The 18,190-nt window shown below is 46.2% G+C and overlaps 2 protein-coding genes across 2 annotated transcripts in view; one reads left to right on the forward strand and one right to left on the reverse strand.

Annotated features, from left to right (window-relative positions):
• Positions 1 to 18,190, reverse strand: part of LOC311491327 (uncharacterized protein) — a gene marked incomplete at its 5' end in the record, with an annotated part of 314,565 nt that overhangs the window by 197,734 nt on the left and 98,641 nt on the right. The window lies entirely within an intron of this gene.
• On the forward strand, positions 77 to 1,145 carry LOC311491316 (uncharacterized protein; the record flags this gene model as incomplete). Its single annotated transcript, XM_084549222.1, has 3 exons — positions 77 to 81; positions 299 to 401; positions 1,068 to 1,145. The coding sequence occupies 3 exons, from the start codon at positions 77 to 79 to the stop codon at positions 1,143 to 1,145; spliced, it is 186 nt and encodes a 61-aa protein (XP_084405348.1).

Raw genomic sequence — 18,190 nt, forward strand, 5'->3', positions numbered from 1 at the left:
GTAGTTCTTGTTGTTGCTCCAATTGTTGTTGTTGTAGTTGCTGCAGTAGTTGTAGTTATTTCAGCAGTTGTTCTTGATGCGGTAGGTGTTGTTGTAGTTGGTGTAGCGGTTGTTGTCGTAGTTATTGCAGCAGGTGTTGTTGATGCTGCAGGGGTTGTTGTAGTTGGTGTCGCGCTTGTTGTAGTAGTTATTGCAGCAGGTGTTGTTGATGCTGCAGGGGTTGTTGTAGTTGGTGTCGCGGTTGTTGTTGTAGTTGCTGCAGAAGTTGTTGTTGTGGCTCCAACTGTTGTTGTTGTAGTTGCTGCAGGAGTTGTCGTAGCTGCTGCAGCAGTTGTTGTAGTTTCTGCAGGTGTTGTTGTTGTTGGTGTAGCGGTTGTTGTCGTAGTTGCTGCAAAAGTTGTTGTTGTTGCTCTAGCTGTTGTTGTTGTAGTTGCTGCCGGAGTTGTAGTAGTTGCTGCAGGAGTTGTTGTAGTTGCTGCAGCAGTCGTTGTTGCAGTTGCTGCAGAAGTTGTTGTAGTTGCTGCAGCAGTCGTTGTTGATGCTCCAACTGTTGTTGTAGTTGGTGAAGCAGTTGTTGTCGTAGCTGCTACAGTAGTTGTTGTTGATGCTTCAACTGTTGTTGTAGTTTCTGCAGGTGTTGTTGTTGTTGGTGTAGCGCTTGTTGTCGTAGTAGCTGCAGGAGTTGTTGTTGTTGCTCCAACTGTTGTTGTTGTAGTTGCTGCCGTAGTTGTTGTTGATGCTCCAACTGTTGTTGTAGTTGGTGAAGCAGTTGTTGTCGTAGCTGCTGCAGTAGTTGTTGTTGATGCTCCAACTGTTGTAGATTCTGCAGGTGTTGTTGTTGGTGTAGCGGTTGTTGTTGTAGTTATTGCAGCATTTGTTATTGATGCTGCAGGGGTTGTTGTAGTTGGTGTAGCGGTTGTTGACGTAGTTATTGCAGCAGTTGTTCTTGATGCGGTAGGTGTTGTTGTAGTTGGTGTAGCGGTTGTTGACGTAGTTATTGCAGCAGGTGTTGTTGATGCTGCAGGGGTTGTTGTAGTTAGTGTCGCGGTTGTTGTAGTAGTTGCTGCAGGAGTTGTTGTGGCTCCAACTGTTGTTGTTGTAGTTGCTGCAGGAGTTGTCGTAGCTGCTGCAGCAGTTGTTGTTGATGCTCCAACCGTAGTTTCTGCAGGTGTTGTTGGTGTCGCGGTTGTTGTTGCTACAAGAGTTGTTGTCGTTGCTCCACTTGTTGTTGTTGTTGCTGTAGCAGTTGTTGTCGTAGTTGCTACAAGAGTTGTTGTTGTTGCACCAGCTGTTGTTGTTGTTGCAGGAGTAGTTGTTGTTGGTGTAGCGCTTGTTGTCGTAGTTGCTGCAGAATTTGTTGTTGTTGCTCCAGCTGTTGTTGTTGTAGTTGCTGCCGGAGTTGCTATACTTGTTGCAGCAGTTGTTGCTGATGCTGCAGGGGTTGTTGTATTTGGTGTAGGAGTTGTTGTCGTAGTTGCTGCGAGAGTTGTTGTTGTTTCTCCAGCTGTTGTTGTTGTAGTTGCTGCCTCAGCTGTTGTACTTATTGCAGCAGTTCTTGTTGATGCTGAAGGAGTTGTTGTAGTTGGTGTTACGGTTATTGTAGTAGTTCCTGTAGGAGTTGTTGTTGTTGCTCCAACTGTTGTTGTTGATGCTCCTATTGCTGTTGTAGTAGCTGCCGCAGTTGTTGTTGTTGGTGTAGCGCTTGTTGTCGTAGTTGCTGCAGGAGTTGTTGTAGTTGCTCCGGAGGTTGTTGTGGCTGGTGAAGCTGTGTTTGTCGTAGTTGTTGCAAGAGTTGTTGTTGTTGTTGCTGCCGGAGTTGTAGCAGTTTCTCCAGCAGTTGTCGTTGAAGCTGCAGGGGTTGTTGTAGTTGGTGTAGAGGTTGTTGTTGTTGCTCCAGCTGTTGTTGTTGTTGTTGCTGCCGGAGTTGTAGCAGTTGTTCTAGCACTTGTTGTTGAAGCTGCAGGGGTTGTTGTAGTTGGTGTAGAGGTTGTTGTTGTATTTATTGCAGCAGTTGTTGTTGATGCTGCAGGGGTTGTTGGAGTTGGTGTCGCAGTTGTTGTCATCGTTGCTGCAGGAGTTGTTGTTGTTGCTCCAACTGTTGTTATTGTAGTTGCTGCAGGAGTTGTTGTTGATGCTCCAACTGTTGTCGTAGTTGCTGCAAGAGTTGTTGTTGTTTCTCCATCTGTTGTTGTTGTTGGTGTAGCAGTTGTTGCCGTAGTTACTTCAAGAGCTGTTGTTGATGCTGCAGGGGTTGTTTTAGATGGTGTAGCGGTTGTTGTCGTAGTTCCTGCAAGAGTTGTTGTTGTTGCTCCAGCTGTTGTTGTTCTATTTGGTGTAGTGGTTGTTGTTGATGCTGCAGGGGTTGTTGTAGTTGGTGTCGCAGTTGTTGTAGTAGTTGCTGCAGGAGTTGTTGTAGTTGCTCCGGAGGTTGTTGTGGCTGGTGTAGCTGTGTTTGTCGTAGTTGTTGCAAGAGTTGTTGTTGTTGCACCAGCTGTTGTTGTTGTAGTCGCTGCAGGAGTTGGTGTTGATGCTGCAGGGGTTGTTGTAGGTGGTGTAGCGTTTGTTGTCGTAGTTGCTGCAAGAGTTGTTGTTGTTGCTCCAGCTGTTGTTGTTGTTGTGGTTGTTGCTGCCGGAGTTGTAGCAGTTTCTCCAACAGGTGTTGTTGATGCTGCAGGGGTTGTTGTAGTTGGTGTAGCAGTTGTTGTCGTAGTTCCTGCAAGAGTTGTTGTCGTATTTATTGCAGCAGTTGTTGTTGATGCTGCAGGGGTTGTTGTAGTTGGTGTCGCGGTTGATGTAGTAGTTGCTGCAGGAGTTGTTGTAGTTGCTCCAGAGGTTGTTGTGGCTGGTGTAGCTGTGTTTGTCGTAGTTGTTGCAAGAGTTGTTGTTGTTGCACCAGCTGTTGTTGTTGTTGCAGGAGTAGTTGTTGTTGGTGTAGCAGTTGTTGTCGTAGTTGCTGCAGTATTTGTTGTTGTGGCTCCATCTGTTGTGGTTGTTGTTGTTGTTGCTGCAGGAGTCTGTGTTGATGCTGCAGGGGTTGTATTAGTTGGTGTAGCCGTTGTTGTAGTAGTTGCTGCAGGAGTTGTTGTTGTGGTTCCAACTGTTGTTGTTGTAGTTTCTGCAGGAGTTGTCGTGACTGCTGCAGCAGTTGTTGTTGATGCGCCGACTGTTGTTGTTGTAGTTGCTGCAGGACTTGTTTTAGTTGCTGCAGCTGTTGTTGTTGATGCTCCAGCTGTTGTTGTAGTTGGTGAAGCAGTTGTTGTCGTAGCTGCTGCAGTAGTTGTTGTTGATGCTACAACTGTTGTTGTAGTTTCTGAAGGTGTTGTAGTTGTTGGTGTAGCAGTTGTTGTAGTAGTTGCTGCAGAAGTTGTTGTTGTGGCTCCAACTGTTGTTGTTGTAGTTGCTGCAGGAGTTGTCGTAGCTGCTGCAGCAGTTGTTGTTGATCCTCCAACTGGTGTTGTAGTTTCTGCAGGTGTTGCGGTTGTTGTCGTAGTTGCGGTTGTTGTCGTAGTTGCTGCAAGAGTTGTTGTTGTTGCTCCATCTGTTGTTGTTGTAGTTGCTGCCGGAGTTGTAGTAGTTGCTGCAGGAGTTGTTGTAGTTGCTTCAGGAGTTGTTATAGTTGCTGCAGCAGTTGTTGTTGATCCTCCAACTGTTGTTGTAGTTGGTGAAGCAGTTGTTGTCGTAGCTGCTGCAGTAGTTGTTGTTGATGCTTCAACTGTTGTTGTAGTTTCTGCAGGTGTTGTTGTTGTTGGTGTAGCGCTTGTTGTCGTAGTTGCTGCAGGAGTTGTTGTTGTTGCTCCAACTGTTGTTGTCGTAGCTGCTGCCGTAGTTGTTGTTGATGCTCCAACTGTTGTAGATTCTGCAGGTGTTGTTGTTGGTGTAGCGGTTGTTGTTGAAGTTGCTGCCGGAGTTGTTGTTGAAGCTGTAGGGGTTATTGTCGTTGGTGTAGAGGTTGTTGTTGTAGTTACTGCAAGAGTTCTTGTTATTGATGCTGCAGGGGTTGTTGTAGTTGGTGTAGCGGTTGTTGACGTAGTTATAGCAGCAGTTGTTCTTGATGCGGTAGGTGTTGTTGTAGTTGGTGTAGCAGTTGTTGACGTAGTTATTGCAGCAGGTGTTGTTGATGCTGCAGGGGTTGTTGTAGTTGGTGTCGCGGTTGTTGTAGTAGTTGCTGCAGGAGTTGTTGTAGTTGCTCCAGAGGTTGTTGTGGCTGGTGTAGCTGTGTTTGTCGTAGTTGTTGCAAGAGTTGTTGTTGTTGCACCAGCTGTTGTTGTTGTTGCAGGAGTAGTTGTTGTTGGTGTAGCAGTTGTTGTCGTAGTTGCTGCAAGAGTTGTTGTTGCTCCACTTGTTGTTGTTGTTGGTGTGGCAGTTGTTGTCGTAGTTGCTGCAGAATTTGTTGTTGTGGCTCCATCTGTTGTTGTTGTTGCTGCAGGAGTCTGTGTTGATGCTGCAGGGGTTGTATTAGTTGGTGTAGCCGTTGTTGTAGTACTTGCTGCAGGAGTTGTTGTTGTGGCTCCAACTGTTGTTGTTGTAGTTGCTCCAACTGTTGTTATTGTAGTTGCTGCAGGAGTTGTTGATGATGCTCCAACTGTTGTAGTTTCTGCGGGTGTTGTTCTTGTTGGTTTGGCGGTTGTTGTCGTAGTTGCTGCAAGAGTTGTTGTAGTTGGTGTAGCGGTTGTTGTCGCAGTTGCTGCAAGAGTTGTTGTAGTTGCTGCCAGAATTGTTGTTGATCCAACAGGTGTTGTTGATGCTGCATGGGTTGTTGTAGTTGGTGTAGCAGTTGTTGTCGTAGTTCCTGCAAGAGTTGTTGTTGTATTTATTGCAGCAGTTGTTGTTGATGCTGCAGGGGTTGTTGTAGTTGGTGTCGCGGTTGTTGTCGTCGTTGCTGCAGGAGTTGTTGTAGTTGCTCCAGAGGTTGTTGTAGTTGGTGTAGCGGTTGTTGTCGCAGTTGCTGCAAGAGTTGTTGTAGTTGCTGCCAGAATTGTTGTTGATCCAACAGGTGTTGTTGATGCTGCAGGGGTTGTTGTAGTTGGTGTAGCAGTTGTTGTCGTAGTTGCTGCAAGAGTTGTTGTTGCTCCACTTGTTGTTGTTGTTGGTGTGGCAGTTGTTGTCGTAGTTGCTGCAGAATTTGTTGTTGTGGCTCCATCTGTTGTTGTTGTTGCTGCAGGAGTCTGTGTTGATGCTGCAGGGGTTGTATTAGTTGGTGTAGCCGTTGTTGTAGTACTTGCTGCAGGAGTTGTTGTTGTGGCTCCAACTGTTGTTGTTGTAGTTGCTCCAACTGTTGTTATTGTAGTTGCTGCAGGAGTTGTTGATGATGCTCCAACTGTTGTAGTTTCTGCGGGTGTTGTTCTTGTTGGTTTGGCGGTTGTTGTCGTAGTTGCTGCAAGAGTTGTTGTTGATGCTGCAGGGGTTGTTGTAGTTGGTGTAGCGGTTGTTGTCGCAGTTGCTGCAAGAGTTGTTGTAGTTGCTGCCAGAATTGTTGTTGATCCAACAGGTGTTGTTGATGCTGCAGGGGTTGTTGTAGTTGGTGTAGCAGTTGTTGTCGTAGTTCCTGCAAGAGTTGTTGTTGTATTTATTGCAGCAGTTGTTGTTGATGCTGCAGGGGTTGTTGTAGTTGGTGTCGCGGTTGTTGTCGTCGTTGCTGCAGGAGTTGTTGTAGTTGCTCCAGAGGTTGTTGTAGTTGGTGTAGCGGTTGTTGTCGCAGTTGCTGCAAGAGTTGTTGTAGTTGCTGCCAGAATTGTTGTTGATCCAACAGGTGTTGTTGATGCTGCAGGGGTTGTTGTAGTTGGTGTAGCAGTTGTTGTCGTAGTTCCTGCAAGAGTTGTTGTTGTATTTATTGCAGCAGTTGTTGTTGATGCTGCAGGGGTTGTTGTAGTTGGTGTCGCGGTTGTTGTAGTAGTTGCTGCAGGAGTTGTTGTAGTTGCTCCAGAGGTTGTTGTGGCTGGTGTAGCTGTGTTTGTCGTAGTTGTTGCAAGAGTTGTTGTTGTTGCACCAGCTGTTGTTGTTGTTGCAGGAGTAGTTGTTGTTGGTGTAGCAGTTGTTGTCGTAGTTGCTGCAGTATTTGTTGTTGTGGCTCCATCTGTTGTTGTTGTTGTTGCTGCAGGAGTCTGTGTTGATGCTGCAGGGGTTGTATTAGTTGGTGTAGCCGTTGTTGTAGTAGTTGCTGCAGGAGTTGTTGTTGTGGTTCCAACTGTTGTTGTTGTAGTTGCTGCAGGAGTTGTCGTGACTGCTGCAGCAGTTGTTGTTGATGCGCCGACTGTTGTTGTTGTAGTTGCTGCAGGACTTGTTTTAGTTGCTGCAGCTGTTGTTGTTGATGCTCCAGCTGTTGTTGTAGTTGGTGAAGCAGTTGTTGTCGTAGCTGCTGCAGTAGTTGTTGTTGATGCTACAACTGTTGTTGTAGTTTCTGAAGGTGTTGTAGTTGTTGGTGTAGCAGTTATTGTAGTAGTTGCTGCAGAAGTTGTTGTTGTGGCTCCAACTGTTGTTGTTGTAGTTGCTGCAGGAGTTGTAGCTGCTGCAGCAGTTGTTGTTGATGCTCCAACTGGTGTTGTAGTTTCTGCAGGTGTTGCGGTTGTTGTCGTAGTTGCGGTTGTTGTCGTAGTTGCTGCAAGAGTTGTTGTTGTTGCTCCAGCTGTTGTTGTTGTAGTTGCTGCCGGAGTTGTAGTAGTTGCTGCAGGAGTTGTTGTAGTTGCTGCAGGAGTTGTTATAGTTGCTGCAGCGGTTGTTGTTGATGCTCCAACTGTTGTTGTAGTTGGTGAAGCAGTTGTTGTCATAGCTGCTGCAGTAGTTGTTGTTGATGCTTCAACTGTTGTTGTAGTTTCTGCAGGTGTTGTTGTTGTTGGTGTAGCGCTTGTTGTCGTAGTTGCTGCAGGAGTTGTTGTTGTTGCTCCAACTGTTGTTGTCGTAGCTGCTGCCGTAGTTGTTGTTGATGCTCCAACTGTTGTAGATTCTGCAGGTGTTGTTGTTGGTGTAGCGGTTGTTGTTGAAGTTGCTGCCGGAGTTGTTGTTGAAGCTGTAGGGGTTATTGTCGTTGGTGTAGAGGTTGTTGTTGTAGTTACTGCAAGAGTTGTTGTTATTGATGCTGCAGGGGTTGTTGTAGTTGGTGTAGCGGTTGTTGACGTAGTTATAGCAGCAGTTGTTCTTGATGCGGTAGGTGTTGTTGTAGTTGGTGTAGCGGTTGTTGACGTAGTTATTGCAGCAGGTGTTGTTGATGCTGCAGGGGTTGTTGTAGTTGGTGTCGCGGTTGTTGTAGTAGTTGCTGCAGGAGTTGTTGATGATGCTCCAACTGTTGTAGTTTCTGCGGGTGTTGTTCTTGTTGGTTTGGCGGTTGTTGTCGTAGTTGCTGCAAGAGTTGTTGTTGATGCTGCAGGGGTTGTTGTAGTTGGTGTAGCGGTTGTTGTCGCAGTTGCTGCAAGAGTTGTTGTAGTTGCTGCCAGAATTGTTGTTGATCCAACAGGTGTTGTTGATGCTGCAGGGGTTGTTGTAGTTGGTGTAGCAGTTGTTGTCGTAGTTCCTGCAAGAGTTGTTGTTGTATTTATTGCAGCAGTTGTTGTTGATGCTGCAGGGGTTGTTGTAGTTGGTGTCGCGGTTGTTGTCGTCGTTGCTGCAGGAGTTGTTGTAGTTGCTCCAGAGGTTGTTGTAGTTGGTGTAGCGGTTGTTGTCGCAGTTGCTGCAAGAGTTGTTGTAGTTGCTGCCAGAATTGTTGTTGATCCAACAGGTGTTGTTGATGCTGCAGGGGTTGTTGTAGTTGGTGTAGCAGTTGTTGTCGTAGTTCCTGCAAGAGTTGTTGTTGTATTTATTGCAGCAGTTGTTGTTGATGCTGCAGGGGTTGTTGTAGTTGGTGTCGCGGTTGTTGTAGTAGTTGCTGCAGGAGTTGTTGTAGTTGCTCCAGAGGTTGTTGTGGCTGGTGTAGCTGTGTTTGTCGTAGTTGTTGCAAGAGTTGTTGTTGTTGCACCAGCTGTTGTTGTTGTTGCAGGAGTAGTTGTTGTTGGTGTAGCAGTTGTTGTCGTAGTTGCTGCAGTATTTGTTGTTGTGGCTCCATCTGTTGTTGTTGTTGTTGCTGCAGGAGTCTGTGTTGATGCTGCAGGGGTTGTATTAGTTGGTGTAGCCGTTGTTGTAGTAGTTGCTGCAGGAGTTGTTGTTGTGGTTCCAACTGTTGTTGTTGTAGTTGCTGCAGGAGTTGTCGTGACTGCTGCAGCAGTTGTTGTTGATGCGCCGACTGTTGTTGTTGTAGTTGCTGCAGGACTTGTTTTAGTTGCTGCAGCTGTTGTTGTTGATGCTCCAGCTGTTGTTGTAGTTGGTGAAGCAGTTGTTGTCGTAGCTGCTGCAGTAGTTGTTGTTGATGCTCCAACTGGTGTTGTAGTTTCTGCAGGTGTTGCGGTTGTTGTCGTAGTTGCGGTTGTTGTCGTAGTTGCTGCAAGAGTTGTTGTTGTTGCTCCAGCTGTTGTTGTTGTAGTTGCTGCCGGAGTTGTAGTAGTTGCTGCAGGAGTTGTTGTAGTTGCTGCAGGAGTTGTTATAGTTGCTGCAGCGGTTGTTGTTGATGCTCCAACTGTTGTTGTAGTTGGTGAAGCAGTTGTTGTCATAGCTGCTGCAGTAGTTGTTGTTGATGCTTCAACTGTTGTTGTAGTTTCTGCAGGTGTTGTTGTTGTTGGTGTAGCGCTTGTTGTCGTAGTTGCTGCAGGAGTTGTTGTTGTTGCTCCAACTGTTGTTGTCGTAGCTGCTGCCGTAGTTGTTGTTGATGCTCCAACTGTTGTAGATTCTGCAGGTGTTGTTGTTGGTGTAGCGGTTGTTGTTGAAGTTGCTGCCGGAGTTGTTGTTGAAGCTGTAGGGGTTATTGTCGTTGGTGTAGAGGTTGTTGTTGTAGTTACTGCAAGAGTTGTTGTTATTGATGCTGCAGGGGTTGTTGTAGTTGGTGTAGCGGTTGTTGACGTAGTTATAGCAGCAGTTGTTCTTGATGCGGTAGGTGTTGTTGTAGTTGGTGTAGCGGTTGTTGACGTAGTTATTGCAGCAGGTGTTGTTGATGCTGCAGGGGTTGTTGTAGTTGGTGTCGCGGTTGTTGTAGTAGTTGCTGCAGGAGTTGTTGTAGTTGCTCCAGAGGTTGTTGTGGCTGGTGTAGCTGTGTTTGTCGTAGTTGTTGCAAGAGTTGTTGTTGTTGCACCAGCTGTTGTTGTTGTTGCAGGAGTAGTTGTTGTTGGTGTAGCACTTGTTGTCGTAGTTGCTGCTAGAGTTGTTGTTGCTCCACTTGTTGTTGTTGTTGGTGTAGCAGTTGTTGTCGTAGTTGCTGCAGAATTTGTTGTTGTGGCTCCATCTGTTGTTGTTGTTGCTGCAGGAGTCTGTGTTGATGCTGCAGGGGTTGTATTAGTTGGTGTTGCCGTTGTTGTAGTACTTGCTACAGGAGTTGTTGTTGTGGCTCCAACTGTTGTTGTTGTAGTTGCTCCAACTGTTGTTATTGTAGTTGCTGCAGGAGTTGTTGATGATGCTCCAACTGTTGTAGTTTCTGCGGGTGTCGTTCTTGTTGGTTTGGCGGTTGTTGTCGTAGTTGCTGCAAGAGTTGTTGTTGATGCTGCAGGGGTTGTTGTAGTTGGTGTAGCGGTTGTTGTCGCAGTTGCTGCAAGAGTTGTTGTAGTTGCTGCCAGAATTGTTGTTGATCCAACAGGTGTTGTTGATGCTGCAGGGGTTGTTGTAGTTGGTGTAGCAGTTGTTGTCGTAGTTCCTGCAAGAGTTGTTGTTGTTGTATTTATTGCAGCAGTTGTTGTTGATGCTGCAGGGATTGTTGTAGTTGGTGTCGCGGTTGTTGTAGTAGTTGCTGCAGGAGTTGTTGTAGTTGCTCCAGAGGTTGTTGTGGCTGGTGTAGCTGTGTTTGTCGTAGTTGTTGCAAGAGTTGTTGTTGTTGCACCAGCTGTTGTTGTTGTTGCAGGAGTAGTTGTTGTTGGTGTAGCAGTTGTTGTCGTAGTTGCTGCAGTATTTGTTGTTGTGGCTCCATCTGTTGTTGTTGTTGTTGCTGCAGGAGTCTGTGTTGATGCTGCAGGGGTTGTATTAGTTGGTGTAGCCGTTGTTGTAGTAGTTGCTGCAGGAGTTGTTGTTGTGGTTCCAACTGTTGTTGTTGTAGTTGCTGCAGGAGTTGTCGTGACTGCTGCAGCAGTTGTTGTTGATGCGCCGACTGTTGTTGTTGTAGTTGCTGCAGGACTTGTTTTAGTTGCTGTAGCTGTTGTTGTTGATGCTCCAGCTGTTGTTGTAGTTGGTGAAGCAGTTGTTGTCGTAGCTGCTGCAGTAGTTGTTGTTGATGCTACAACTGTTGTTGTAGTTTCTGAAGGTGTTGTAGTTGTTGGTGTAGCAGTTGTTGTAGTAGTTGCTGCAGAAGTTGTTGTTGTGGCTCCAACTGTTGTTGTTGTAGTTGCTGCAGGAGTTGTCGTAGCTGCTGCAGCAGTTGTTGTTGATGCTCCAACTGGTGTTGTAGTTTCTGCAGGTGTTGCGGTTGTTGTCGTAGTTGCGGTTGTTGTCGTAGTTGCTGCAAGAGTTGTTGTTGTTGCTCCAGCTGTTGTTGTTGTAGTTGCTGCCGGAGTTGTAGTAGTTGCTGCAGGAGTTGTTGTTGATGCTCCAACTGTTGTTGTAGTTGGTGAAGCAGTTGTTGTCGGAGCTGCTGCAGTAGTAGTTGTTGATGCTTCAACTGTTGTTGTAGTTTCTGCAGGTGTTGTTGTTGTTGGTGTAGCGCTTGTTGTCGTAGTTGCTGCAGGAGTTGTTGTTGTTGCTCCAACTGTTGTTGTTGTAGTTGCTGCCGTAGTTGTTGATGATGCTCCAACTGTTGTTGTAGTTGGTGAAGCAGTTGTTGTCGTAGCTGCTGCAGTAGTTGTTGTTGATGCTCCAACTGTTGTAGATTCTGCAGGTGTTGTTGTTGGTGTAGCGGTTGTTGTTGACGTTGCTGCCGGAGTTCTTGTTGAAGCTGTAGGGGTTATTGTCGTTGGTGTAGAGGTTGTTGTTGTAGTTGCTGCAGAATTTGTTGTTGTGGCTCCATCTGTTGTTGTTGTTGCTGCAGGAGTCTGTGTTGATGCTGCAGGGGTTGTATTAGTTGGTGTAGCCGTTGTTGTTGTAGTTGCTGCAGGAGTTGTCGTAACTGCTGCAGCAGTTGTTGTTGATGCTCCGACTGTTGTTGTTGTAGTTGCTGCAGGACTTGTTTTAGTTGCTGCAGCTGTTGTTGTTGACGCTCCAACTGTTGTTGTAGTTGGTGAAGCAGTTGTTGTTGTAGCTACTGCAGTAGTTGTTGTCGTTGCTCCAACTGTTGTCGTAGTTGCTGCAAGAGTTGTTGTTGGTGCTCCATCTGTTGTTTTTGGTCTTGCTGCATTAGTCGCTATTGATGCTGCAGGGGTTGTATTAGTTGGTGTAGCTGTTGTTGTTGTAGTTGTTGCAAGAGTTGTTGTTGTCGCACCAGCTGTTGTTGTTGTTGCAGGAGTAGTTGTTGTTGGTGTAGCGCTTGTTGTCGTAGTTGCTGCAGAATTTGTTGTTGTTGCTCCATCTGTTGTTGTTTTAGTCACAGCAGGAGTTGTTGATGCTGCAGGGGTTGTTGTAGTTGGTGTAGGAGTTGTTGTCGTAGTTGCTGCAAGAGTTGTTGTAGTTGCTGCCAGAGTTGTTGTTGTTCCAACAGGTGTTGTTGATGCTGCAGGGGTTGTTGTAGTTGGTGTAGCAGTTGTTGTCGTAGTTCTTGCAAGAGTTGTTGTTGTTGTATTTATTGCAGCAGTTGTTGTTGATGCTGCAGGGGTTGTTGTAGTTGGTGTCGCGGTTGTTGTAGTAGTTGCTGCAGGAATTGTTGTAGTTGCTCCAGAGGTTGTTGTGGCTGGTGTAGCTGTGTTTGTCGTAGTTGTTGCAAGAGTTGTTGTTGTTGCACCAGCTGTTGTTGTTGCAGGAGTAGTTGTTGTTGGTGTAGCACTTGTTGTCGTAGTTGCTGCAAGAGTTGTTGTTGCTCCACTTGTTGTTGTTGTTGGTGTAGCAGTTGTTGTCGTAGTTGCTGCAGAATTTGTTGTTGTTGCTCCATCTGTTGTTGTTTTAGTCACAGCAGGAGTTGTTGATGCTGCAGGGGTTGTTGTAGTTGGTGTAGGAGTTGTTGTCGTAGTTGCTGCAAGAGTTGTTGTAGTTGCTGCCAGAGTTGTTGTTGTTCCAACAGGTGTTGTTGATGCTGCAGGGGTTGTTGTAGTTGGTGTAGCAGTTGTTGTCGTAGTTCTTGCAAGAGTTGTTGTTGTTGTATTTATTGCAGCAGTTGTTGTTGATGCTGCAGGGGTTGTTGTAGTTGGTGTCGCGGTTGTTGTAGTAGTTGCTGCAGGAGTTGTTGTAGTTGCTCCAGAGGTTGTTGTGGCTGGTGTAGCTGTGTTTGTCGTAGTTGTTGCAAGAGTTGTTGTTGTTGCACCAGCTGTTGTTGTTGTTGCAGGAGTAGTTGTTGTTGGTGTAGCACTTGTTGTCGTAGTTGCTGCTAGAGTTGTTGTTGCTCCACTTGTTGTTGTTGTTGGTGTAGCAGTTGTTGTCGTAGTTGCTGCAGAATCTGTTTTTGTGGCTCCATCTGTTGTTGTTGTTGCTGCAGGAGTCTGTGTTGATGCTGCAGGGGTTGTATTAGTTGGTGTTGCCGTTGTTGTAGTACTTGCTACAGGAGTTGTTGTTGTGGCTCCAACTGTTGTTGTTGTAGTTGCTCCAACTGTTGTTATTGTAGTTGCTGCAGGAGATGTTGATGATGCTCCAACTGTTGTAGTTTCTGCGGATGTCGTTCTTGTTGGTTTGGCGGTTGTTGTCGTAGTTGCTGCAAGAGTTGTTGTTGATGCTGCAGGGGTTGTTGTAGTTGGTGTAGCGGTTGTTGTCGCAGTTGCTGCAAGAGTTGTTGTAGTTGCTGCCAGAATTGTTGTTGATCCAACAGGTGTTGTTGATGCTGCAGGGGTTGTTGTAGTTGGTGTAGCAGTTGTTGTCGTAGTTCCTGCAAGAGTTGTTGTTGTTGTATTTATTGCAGCAGTTGTTGTTGATGCTGCAGGGATTGTTGTAGTTGGTGTCGCGGTTGTTGTAGAAGTTGCTGCAGGAGTTGTTGTAGTTGCTCCAGAGGTTGTTGTGGCTGGTGTAGCTGTGTTTGTCGTAGTTGTTGCAAGAGTTGTTGTTGTTGCACCAGCTGTTGTTGTTGTTGCAGGAGTAGTTGTTGTTGGTGTAGCAGTTGTTGTCGTAGTTGCTGCAGTATTTGTTGTTGTGGCTCCATCTGTTGTTGTTGTTGTTGCTGCAGGAGTCTGTGTTGATGCTGCAGGGGTTGTGTTAGTTGGTGTAGCCGTTGTTGTAGTAGTTGCTGCAGGAGTTGTTGTTGTGGTTCCAACTGTTGTTGTTGTAGTTGCTGCAGGAGTTGTCGTGACTGCTGCAGCAGTTGTTGTTGATGCGCCGACTGTAGTTGTTGTAGTTGCTGCAGGACTTGTTTTAGTTGCTGTAGCTGTTGTTGTTGATGCTCCAGCTGTTGTTGTAGTTGGTGAAGCAGTTGTTGTCGTAGCTGCTGCAGTAGTTGTTGTTGATGCTACAACTGTTGTTGTAGTTTCTGAAGGTGTTGTAGTTGTTGGTGTAGCAGTTGTTGTAGTAGTTGCTGCAGAAGTTGTTGTTGTGGCTCCAACTGTTGTTGTTGTAGTTGCTGCAGGAGTTGTCATAGCTGCTGCAGCAGTTGTTGTTGATGCTCCAACTGGTGTTGTAGTTTCTGCAGGTGTTGCGGTTGTTGTCGTAGTTGCGGTTGTTGTCGTAGTTGCTGCAAGAGTTGTTGTTGTTGCTCCAGCTGTTGTTGTTGTAGTTGCTGCCGGAGTTGTAGTAGTTGCTGCAGGAGTTGTTGTAGTTGCTGCAGGAGTTGTTATAGTTGCTGCAGCAGTTGTTGTTGATGCTCCAACTGTTGTTGTAGTTGGTGAAGCAGTTGTTGTCGTAGCTGCTGCAGTAGTAGTTGTTGATGCTTCAACTGTTGTTGTAGTTTCTGCAGGTGTTGTTGTTGTTGGTGTAGCGCTTGTTGTCGTAGTTGCTGCAGGAGTTGTTGTTGTTGCTCCAACTGTTGTTGTTGTAGTTGCTGCCGTAGTTGTTGATGATGCTCCAACTGTTGTTGTAGTTGGTGAAGCAGTTGTTGTCGTAGCTGCTGCAGTAGTTGTTGTTGATGCTCCAACTGTTGTAGATTCTGCAGGTGTTGTTGTTGGTGTAGCGGTTGTTGTTGACGTTGCTGCCGGAGTTGTTGTTGAAGCTGTAGGGGTTATTGTCGTTGGTATAGAGATTGTTGTTGTAGTTACTGCAAGAGTTGTTGTTATTGATGCTGCAGGGGTTGTTGTAGTTGGTGTAGCGGTTGTTGACGTAGTTATAGCAGCAGTTGTTCTTGATGCGGTAGGTGTTGTTGTAGTTGGTGTAGCGGTTGTTGACGTAGTTATTGCAGCAGGTGTTGTTGATGCTGCAGGGGTTGTTGTAGTTGGTGTCGCGGTTGTTGTAGTAGTTGCTGCAGGAGTTGTTGTTGATGCTGCAGGGGTTGTTGTAGTTGGTGTCGCGGTTGTTGTAGTAGTTGCTGCAGGAGTTGTTGTAGTTGCTCCAGAGGTTGTTGTGGCTGGTGTAGCTGTGTTTGTCGTAGTTGTTGCAAGAGTTGTTGTTGTTGCACCAGCTGTTGTTGTTGTTGCAGGAGTAGTTGTTGTTGGTGTAGCACTTGTTGTCGTAGTTGCTGCAAGAGTTGTTGTTGCTCCACTTGTTGTTGTTGTTGCTGCAGGAGTCTGTGTTGATGCTGCAGGGGTTGTATTAGTTGGTGTAGCCGTTGTTGTAGTACTTGCTGCAGGAGTTGTTGTTGTGGCTCCAACTGTTGTTGTTGTAGTTGCTGCAGGAGTTGTCGTAACTGCTGCAGCAGTTGTTGTTGTTGCTCCAGCTGTTGTTGTTGTAGTTGCTGCCGGAGTTGTAGTAGTTGCTGCAGGAGTTGTTGTAGTTGCTGCAGGAGTTGTTATAGTTGCTGCAGCAGTTGTTGTTGATGCTCCAACTGTTGTTGTAGTTGGTGAAGCAGTTGTTGTCGTAGCTGCTGCAGTAGTAGTTGTTGATGCTTCAACTGTTGTTGTAGTTTCTGCAGGTGTTGTTGTTGTTGGTGTAGCGCTTGTTGTCGTAGTTTCTGCAGGAGTTGTTGTTGTTGCTCCAACTGTTGTTGTTGTAGTTGCTGCCGTAGTTGTTGATGATGCTCCAACTGTTGTTGTAGTTGGTGAAGCAGTTGTTGTCGTAGCTGCTGCAGTAGTTGTTGTTGATGCTCCAACTGTTGTAGATTCTGCAGGTGTTGTTGTTGGTGTAGCGGTTGTTGTTGACGTTGCTGCCGGAGTTGTTGTTGAAGCTGTAGGGGTTATTGTCGTTGGTGTAGAGGTTGTTGTTGTAGTTACTGCAAGAGTTGTTGTTATTGATGCTGCAGGGGTTGGTGTAGTTGGTGTAGCGGTTGTTGACGTAGTTATAGCAGCAGTTGTTCTTGATGCGGTAGGTGTTGTTGTAGCTGGTGTAGCGGTTTTTGATGTAGTTATTGCAGCAGGTGTTGTTGATGCTGCAGGGGTTGTTGTAGTTGGTGTCACGGTTGTTGTAGTAGTTGCTGCAGGAGTTGTTGTAGTTGCTCCAGAGGTTGTTGTGGCTGGTGTAGCTGTGTTTGTCGTAGTTGTTGCAAGAGTTGTTGTTGTTGCACCAGCTGTTGTTGTTGTTGCAGGAGTAGTTGTTGTTGGTGTAGCACTTGTTGTCGTAGTTGCTGCAAGAGTTGTTGTTGCTCCACTTGTTGTTGTTGTTGCTGCAGGAGTCTGTGTTGATGCTGCAGGGGTTTTATTAGTTGGTGTAGCCGTTGTTGTAGTACTTGCTGCAGGAGTTGTTGTTGTGGCTCCAACTGTTGTTGTTGTAGTTGCTGCAGGAGTTGTCGTAACTGCTGCAGCAGTTGTTGTTGATGCTCCGACTGTTGTTGTTGTAGTTGCTGCAGGACTTGTTTTAGTTGCTGCAGCTGTTGTTGTTGACGCTGCAACAGTTGTTGTAGTTGGTGAAGCAGTTGTTGTCGTAGCTACTGCAGTAGTTGTTGTTGATACTTCAACTGTTGTTGTAGTTTCTGCAGGTGTTGTTGTTGTTGGTGTAGCGCTTGTTGTCGTAGTTGCTGCAGGAGTTGTTGTTGTTGCTCCAACTGTTGTTGTTGTAGTTGCTGCCGTAGTTGTTGATGATGCTCCAACTGTTGTTGTAGTTGGTGAAGCAGTTGTTGTCGTAGCTGCTGCAGTAGTTGTTGTTGATGCTCCAACTGTTGTAGATTCTGCAGGTGTTGTTGTTGGTGTAGCGGTTGTTGTTGAAGTTGCTGCCGGAGTTGTTGTTGAAGCTGTAGGGGTTATTGTCGTTGGTGTAGAGGTTGTTGTTGTAGTTACTGCAAGAGTTGTTGTTATTGATGCTGCAGGGGTTGTTGTAGTTGGTGTAGCGGTTGTTGACGTAGTTATAGCAGCAGTTGTTCTTGATGCGGTAGGTGTTGTTGTAGTTGGTGTAGCGGTTGTTGACGTAGTTATTGCAGCAGGTGTTGTTGATGCTGCAGGGGTTGTTGTAGTTGGTGTCGCGGTTGTTGTAGTAGTTGCTGCAGGAGTTGTTGTAGTTGCTCCAGAGGTTGTTGTGGCTGGTGTAGCTGTGTTTGTCGTAGTTGTTGCAAGAGTTGTTGTTGTTGCACCAGCTGTTGTTGTTGTTGCAGGAGTAGTTGTTGTTGGTGTAGCAGTTGTTGTCGTAGTTGCTGCAGAATTTGTTGTTGTGGCTCCATCTGTTGTTGTTGTAGTTGCTGCAGGAGTTGTCGTAACTGCTGCAGCAGTTGTTGTTGATGCTCCGACTGTTGTTGTTGTAGTTGCTGCAGGACTTGTTTTCGTTGCTGCAGCTGTTGTTGTTGACGCTGCAACAGTTGTTGTAGTTGGTGAAGCAGTTGTTGTTGTAGCTACTGCAGTAGTTGTTGTCGTTGCTCCAACTGTTGTCGTAGTTGCTGCAAGAGTTGTTGGTGCTCCATCTGTTGTTGTTGTTCTTGCTGCATTAGTCGCTATTGATGCTGCAGGGGTTGTATTAGATGTTGTAGCTGTTGTTGTTGTAGTTGTTGCAAGAGTTGTTGTTGTCGCACCAGCTGTTGTTGTTGTTGCAGGAGTAGTTGTTGTTGTTCCAACAGGTGTTGTTGATGCTGCAGGGGTTGTTGTAGTTGGTGTAGCAGTTGTTGTCGTAGGTCCTGCAAGAGTTGTTGTTGTTGTATTTATTGCAGCAGTTGTTGTTGATGCTGCAGGGGTTGTTGTAGTTGGTGTCGCGGTTGTTGTAGTAGTTGCTGCAGGAGTTGTTGTGGCTGGTGTAGCTGTGTTTGTCGTAGTTGTTGCAAGAGTTGTTGTTGTTGCACCAGCTGTTGTTGTTGTTGCAGGAGTAGTTGTTGTTGGTGTAGCACTTGTTGTCGTAGTTGCTGCAAGAGTTGTTGTTGCTCCACTTGTTGTTGTTGTTGGTGTAGCAGTTGTTGTCGTAGTTGCTGCAGAATTTGTTGTTGTGGCTCCATCTGTTGTTGTTGTTGCTGCAGGAGTCTGTGTTGATGCTGCAGGGGTTGTATTAGTTGGTGTAGCCGTTGTTGTAGTACTTGCTGCAGGAGTTGTTGTTGTGGCTCCAACTGTTGTTGTTGTAGTTGCTCCAACTGTTGTTATTGTAGTTGCTGCAGGAGTTGTTGATGATGCTCCAACTTTTGTAGTTTCTGCGGGTGTTGTTCTTGTTGGTTTGGCGGTTGTTGTCGTAGTTGCTGCAAGAGTTGTTGTTGATGCTGCAGGGGTTGTTGTAGTTGGTGTAGCGGTTGTTGTCGCAGTTGCTGCCAGAATTGTTGTTGATCCAACAGGTGTTGTTGATGCTGCAGGGGTTGTTGTAGTTGGTGTAGCAGTTGTTGTCGTAGTTCCTGCAAGAGTTGTTGTTGTATTTATTGCAGCAGTTGTTGTTGATGCTGCAGGGGTTGTTGTAGTTGGTGTCGCGGTTGTTGTCGTCGTTGCTGCAGGAGTTGTTGTAGTTGCTCCAGAGGTTGTTGTAGTTGGTGTAGCGGTTGTTGTCGCAGTTGCTGCAAGAGTTGTTGTAGTTGCTGCCAGAATTGTTGTTGATCCAACAGGTGTTGTTGATGCTGCAGGGGTTGTTGTAGTTGGTGTAGCAGTTGTTGTCGTAGTTCCTGCAAGAGTTGTTGTTGTTGTATTTATTGCAGCAGTTGTTGTTGATG

Source organism: Chelon labrosus (genome assembly GCF_963514085.1).
Source record: "Chelon labrosus genome assembly, chromosome: 1".
Lineage (NCBI taxonomy): Eukaryota > Metazoa > Chordata > Actinopteri > Mugiliformes > Mugilidae > Chelon > Chelon labrosus.